The following is a 6,230-nucleotide window of genomic DNA, read 5'->3' on the forward strand; positions in this document are numbered from 1 at the left end:
TACAGGGCAAGTTGGTACTGGTTAACTTTATAATTCTAGGATACAAAGATGAACTGGGATTAACTGGAGGTAAGAAACACCACCCAGAGGTTTGTAGTGACTGCTGGGATTTGGCGGGAGTAGGGTGGAGGTGAAGGCAGAGAATAAACGCATTGTCACCGTATGAGGGGCAGTTGCTTTGCGTTAGGTGGAGCATTGCTGCTGCCGTCATTGGGAAGTTAACGTGTGAGAGGAAGGGTCTGTATGTGTGAGAAGAGGGGTCTGTATGGATAAGAACAGCCAGGAGGTAAGATGGAGGAGGCATGCAGTGGGCTGGCTGGCTTCACGCCCGTTTGAGCTCCCTCACTACACGGAGTTGCTTTTGTGTGCTGTGAAGGTAAGAAAGATAAAAGCTACATTTCATGGATGCCTTTGCAAGTAGTGTCTTGGGTGTAGCCTGGGCTCTGTCAAGTAGACCCACGTGCAAGAGTCTTGGAAGGAAGATGTGAGCCAGGTGGGGCAGCCTCCGTGCTTTTCCTGCCAGCACGGCGCTGAGGCCTGTGGGGGAGGTTCTAGGGTCCCGGTCCAAGGCGTTAGCACATCTTTAGGTGCTGAGTGTTGGGGAGCAGAAGCAGTGAGATTTCCATTAGAACAGTCTGAGTTTCTTGTTTCGTTTTTTAATCTGACGGCTGATTTTTTTTTTTTGCGGTATGCGGGCCTCTCACTGTTGTGGCCTCTCCCGCTGCGGAGCACAGGCTCCGGATGCGCAGCCTCAGCAGCCATGGCTCACGGGCCCAGCCGCTCCGCGGCATATGGGATCTTCCCAGACTGGGGCACAAACCCACGTCCCCTGCATCGGCAGGCGGACTCTCAACCACTGCGCCACCAGGGAAGCCCTGATTTTTTTTAAATTAATTTTTATTGGAGTATAGTTGCTTTACAATGTTGTGTTAGTTTCTGCTGTACAGCAAAGTGAATCAGCTATACGTATACATACATCCACTCTTTTTTGGATTTCCTTCCCATTTAGGTCACCACAGAGCATTGAGTAGAGTTCCTGTGCTATACAGTAGGTTCTCATTAGTTATCTATTTTATTTTTAAAAATTTTTAAAAATGTTTTTGGAATAGACAAAGTCTTTATAGGCATATAAACAAAGGCAGAAACCATATATAAAAGACTATTAGGGCTTCCCTGGTGGTGCAGTGGTTAAGAATCCACCTGCCAGTGCAGGGGGTACGGGTTTGAGCCCTGGTCCGGGAAGATCCCACATGCCGTGGAGCAACTAAGCCCATGCGTCACAACTACTGAGCCTGCGCTTTAGAGCCCGCGAGCCACAACTATTGAGCCCGTGTGCCACAACTCCTGAAGCCCACATGCCTAGAGCCCGTGCTCCGCAACAAGAGAAGCCACCACGATGAGAAGCCCGTGCACCGCAACAAAGAGTAGCCCCTGCTTGCTGCAACTAGAGAAAGCCTGCACGCAGCAACGAAGACCCAACGCAGCCAAAAATATAAATAAATAAATAAATTAATTTTAAAAAAGACTATTAGATTTGATTCTATCCCCGTAAACAAAATTAAAAAAATTTTTAATTTGTACATGTAAAAGTAATAACCCTTGACTGCCTGGAGGGGTGGGATAGGGAGGGTGGGAGGGAGGGAGACGCAAGAGGGAAGAGATATGGAAACATATCTCATATATATATATGTATATATATAACTGATTCATTTTGTTGTAAAGCAGAAACTAACACACCATTGTAAGGCAATTATACTCCAATAAAGATGTTACAAAACAAAAAAAAGTAATAACCCAAACTTTAGAAAGAAAATAAGCAACATATGAGTAACTTTGCAGAATTATTATAAATTGGTAAGTAAAAGACTAATAATACCATAATACAAAAATGAACAGAGATTATGAACAATTAGCAAAAGAGGAAATACAGAAATCAACAAAGTTAGACAAAGCAATCTCATAAGTAAACAAAGAAATGTAAATTAAGAGAAGACACCTTTATAGCCAACTAAGTATAAGGATTTATTTTGCATGATGATGCTCTGTATACACTACTCTAGGAATTATAAGTCAGTAAACACTTTCTACAGGATACTTTAATGGTATATATTCAATTCTTTTGAAAAGTTAAATTTTTAAGAATGTACTTTAAAGAAAATCATGTGTTAATAAACATATATGTAACAAGGGTATTTATAGTAGAATTATTTTTAATCATTCATTATCTATTTTATACATCTAGCTGCTGTTATTCCTGGCTGTAGAGCATTGAACGTTTCCCTCTGGTTTTACTAGATATTCTGTGAGCTTCCTATTGCCTGTACTGAATCCCTCTCAGCTTAAACAACATAGAATATATTCTGTGGTCTGAAACAAGGGGCCCTGTCCGGTACCATAGGTGTTCCATACAGTTTGGATGGATGGATGAATGGAGGAATGAATAGGCTATTGAAAATTGTGGGGCAGCTTATCTCCACACTAAATGGACCAAACTATAGTCACTTTAGTTTGTATTTCTCTTTTCTATTTCTTCCCTTATTGTTAGTTTCTCAACCCGTTGTTCTCTGCTTTCACTACTCTGCCTCTGATGGCATCAACCAGCCTTCTAATTTTCTGTGTCTAGACTGCTGAGGGCTAAAGGCTGTACACGAAACTAAAACAAATTCTAAGGAAAGGAAGAATGATTAGTGAGTGTAGGCCTTTTCTGCAGAACCCCGACGCCTTTCTAAATAGAGCCCAACTGGATTCAGTATTCTGGAGGTGGAGGGACTTTACCATGCCTGTCTGCTTCTCCTATTTAAGTGTTAAAGTTGCCCTCTAATTTTAAATAGTGAAATAATTAGTTCAACCTAATTTTTGTCAGTCAGATCAACTCTCTTTATTATTCACAGGCACAGGGTCTGTACAGATCATTATCCATAGATAATCTTGTTTCCCACCATTATTGACCTTCCAGCGGCCCATCTGCTTCTTGTGTTTCTTTGCCTCCTTGTAAGAGGAGTCTTTGTGAGTTGCTCCAGGGGGCCGTGTCTGGGAGGGTCTGAGCAGGAAGCAGGAGCCTCAGCCCACGAGCTCTGCGCCGCTCCCCGCCCCCCACCAGTTTAAAGGAACTGTGGGCTCCTTAATGATCCTCTGTCATGCCTATTCTTTCCACTGCTGGATTTTCACATGTGACGGGAGAATCAGGTTGGTGATGAACCTCCCTGAGCGCACAATTGGCACAGGAAGGATGGAGCCAGGAAGTGTTCTGGGGCCCACGTGAGACCCTTCTTTGAGCACATTTCATATTACCGGAGTTATCACTATGCAGCGTCAAATATCCAAGCACCTTTAAATGTTCCTAGTCTTGCATACAGGTACCAAAAAATCATGGCTATCGCTAAGGTCAGAAATAATAAATGTAATGGAAGCTTTAACTTTAGGAAAGATTTGGGGACATGGAAGCAAGGGATTAGGAAATCTCCTGTTAAGAGTGCTTCTGCTTAGTAGCAGAAGACTGATGGGACTTCCCTGGTGGTCCAGTGGTTAAGACTCCACGCTTCCACTGCCAGGGATGTGGGTTAGATCCCTGGCTGGAGAACTAAGATCCCACATGCCCAGCAGTGAGGCCAAAAAAAAAAAGAAAAAAGTAGCGGGAGACTGATGAACATAGTTGCCGTAAATGATGGTGACGACTGAAAAAGTCCTAGTAGGAAATCTTGGGTAAATGGAAGCTGAACTCTGGCAGCTTTGAACTTGGAGGGAGGGCAAAGTGGTCTTGTGCAGATATTGGGCCAGAGGGGTCTTATCTGTCCTTAACTTCACGGCCCTCAGGTAAAGGCCCAGACTGCAGAAGAACATCCCTGGGAAGGTTATTCCCAGAGAACGGCTCCCTTTGCCATGTGTCTGGCAGGCTTGGGGAGCGACTGCATCTTGTAGGCCGCTCTGTTGCGTGGTGTGATGTCATGCATGCAAAGGACTCCGAATAAAACATGAGGACGGGACCCTGGCACCAGGAATGTGTAAATTTTAGGTGTGCTAGTTGGCAGTCTCCGAGGGTTGCTTGTCTGCTTCGATGCGGTTCGCTACTTACTGAGTAGCCCACAGTGACCTAAGGTGTCCGCTGTACAAGCCCGGGGAGAGGTGACTCAAGCAAGGGTTTAACACGGAGCTGAGCAGGAGTTAGCAACGCTTCTCCTCGAGAAACTGCTGCAGCCCTCGGTGAAGATCGGTTGGCCACACCATTATCAGCCTGTTATGTGGCTAACTGGAAATTCACCACAGAATGTTGCGTATGTAAACTTAACGATATCATGTTGTATGTGTACTGTTTATAACTGTGTCACATCTTGCATCTTTTTTAAAAAACTATTTTATATTGTAGTATAGTTGATTAACAATGTGGTGTTCGTTTCGGGTGTACACCAAAGTGACTCAATTATACATATACATGTATCTATTCTTTTTCAAATTTTGCATCTTAAATGAGATCAGGACTTGATTTATTCCGTTAATCGAATATTGCTTCATCCTTTAGATACTTGTGCACTTGCCTCTCCTCAAAGAGGAAGTTTCTGGAGTCAGAACTGTGTCTGGCACATCTTTGTGCACCCGTTGTGTTTCCTCCGGTGTCTCACAGGCAGCAGGGGTTGGATAGTGATGTTGTGAGTGAGTGAACTTTTCCTTAACCCATGTATGATGTCACCCACCTCTGACTTTTTCCACCCACAGTTGTGCACGTCAGGCAAACTGTGGGAGCAGATCTTCCAGTCTGCCTGTGACCACATCACCCCAGACATGAGAGCCTTGGCTCAGGATATGGGCTGGAGACAGATGTTCTTCACCAACAAGCTGCAGCTCCAGCGGCACCTCCGCAAGAGCATACAACGACAAGGAAGCCAGAGGAGCAGTGAGCTCTAGGGTCACACATTCCTACCTGCAGGAGAGTTGAGGCACGGCTGTGTTTTCCATCTGTGTCCAAACCTCTTCTGCTGCCTCTGATTAAGAACTAAGGTTTTGTTGATTCAAGGAGCCATGGAGTACTTGCACACAAATGCAGCACACTGCCTCTGCTGGGCTTTGCCCGAACCACGGTCCCTGCCACAGGGAGGGTCAGCTCATGGTCCCAGCACAGGGGCAGCAGGACAGGAGGCGCCCATGCCCTGCCACCCATAAGAAAAGAGGCTTCTGCTGTGTGGTAACAAACAATAAATGATTATTAGCAGGTTTTTAATACGTATGTATTTTATCTAGGCATTGGAAAGGGGAACACAGCTTTTGAATTTTTTCCTGGTGCCTGTCATCTGAATCCATCCATGAGTAGGTGGCTGCGTGTCCCCATAGGGAACTGTGAGGGGACAGGGGCAGCGAGAGACACTCCTGCTGAGTGCAGCTGCCTTCCTGACTCTGCTCCACTAAGATGGTATTCAGGTCCCCCACCCTCGGGACCCGGGATGCCAGGCTCCATCCCCCCACGTGAACAGCCTCTGACCTGGCCCTGGGACATGGCCGGAGAGAATTCTAGACATTCTGCTTGCAGACCTCGTGCAGAGTCCAACTTCCCAGGACTTTACATTGTCAAATAAACCTCTAAGAGAGGTGCGGCTTCCCCAAAGAAATGTGGACAGTTACTGCTATTATAACAGGGATTTTTTGGGGGGAGGGTGTTTGATTTTTATTTTATAAAAATTTTATATAACATTTTATTGTATAAAATTTTTTATACAATTTTTAAAGGTTACTTTCCACTTACAGTTATTACAAAATATTGGCTATATTCCCTGTGTTGTACAATACATCCTTGAGCCTATCTTATACCTGATAGTTTGTACCTCCTTTTTCCCCACCCCTGTCTTGCCCCTCCCTCTCCCCCCCTAGCCTATCTTACACCCAATAGTCTGTACTTCCCACTCCCTCATCTTTATATTTCCCCTCCCCCCCCCCCCACTGGTAACCACTAGTTTGTTCTCTAGATCTGTGAGGCTGCTTCTTTTTTGGTTATATTCACCAGTTTGTTGTGTTTTTTAGATTCCACATGTGAGTAACAGGGAATTTTAAAAACACAGGCTGTGGGTAACTGAGTGAAAACCCAAGTACATTTTGTATTCTGTTAAGTTGGCAGAGGGGCAAAAGTGGTACAGTTTTAGGGGAGAAAATTCTGCCTCCCCGAGATGGGTTATTTAACAATTGTTTTCTTCCTACTTTCTCATGGCAATTAAGTACCCAGACAAGGCGCTCACAGCAGCAAATAG

The 6,230-nt window shown here is 44.8% G+C and overlaps 1 protein-coding gene across 1 annotated transcript in view; it reads left to right on the top strand.

Annotated features, from left to right (window-relative positions):
• Nucleotides 1-4,899, top strand: part of FBXO36 (F-box protein 36) — a 97,620-nt gene extending 92,721 nt beyond the window's left edge. Inside the window, exon 4 of the mRNA XM_007453266.1 lies at nt 4,711-4,899. Coding sequence (XP_007453328.1) covers nt 4,711-4,899 — 189 coding nt within the window. The remainder of the gene's footprint in view (nt 1-4,710) is intronic.
• Nucleotides 4,900-6,230: the final 1,331 nt, after the last annotated feature.

The sequence above is a fragment of the Lipotes vexillifer genome, unplaced genomic scaffold (assembly GCF_000442215.2).
Source record: "Lipotes vexillifer unplaced genomic scaffold, Lipotes_vexillifer_v1.1 scaffold471, whole genome shotgun sequence".
NCBI classification, from domain to species: domain Eukaryota; kingdom Metazoa; phylum Chordata; class Mammalia; order Artiodactyla; family Lipotidae; genus Lipotes; species Lipotes vexillifer.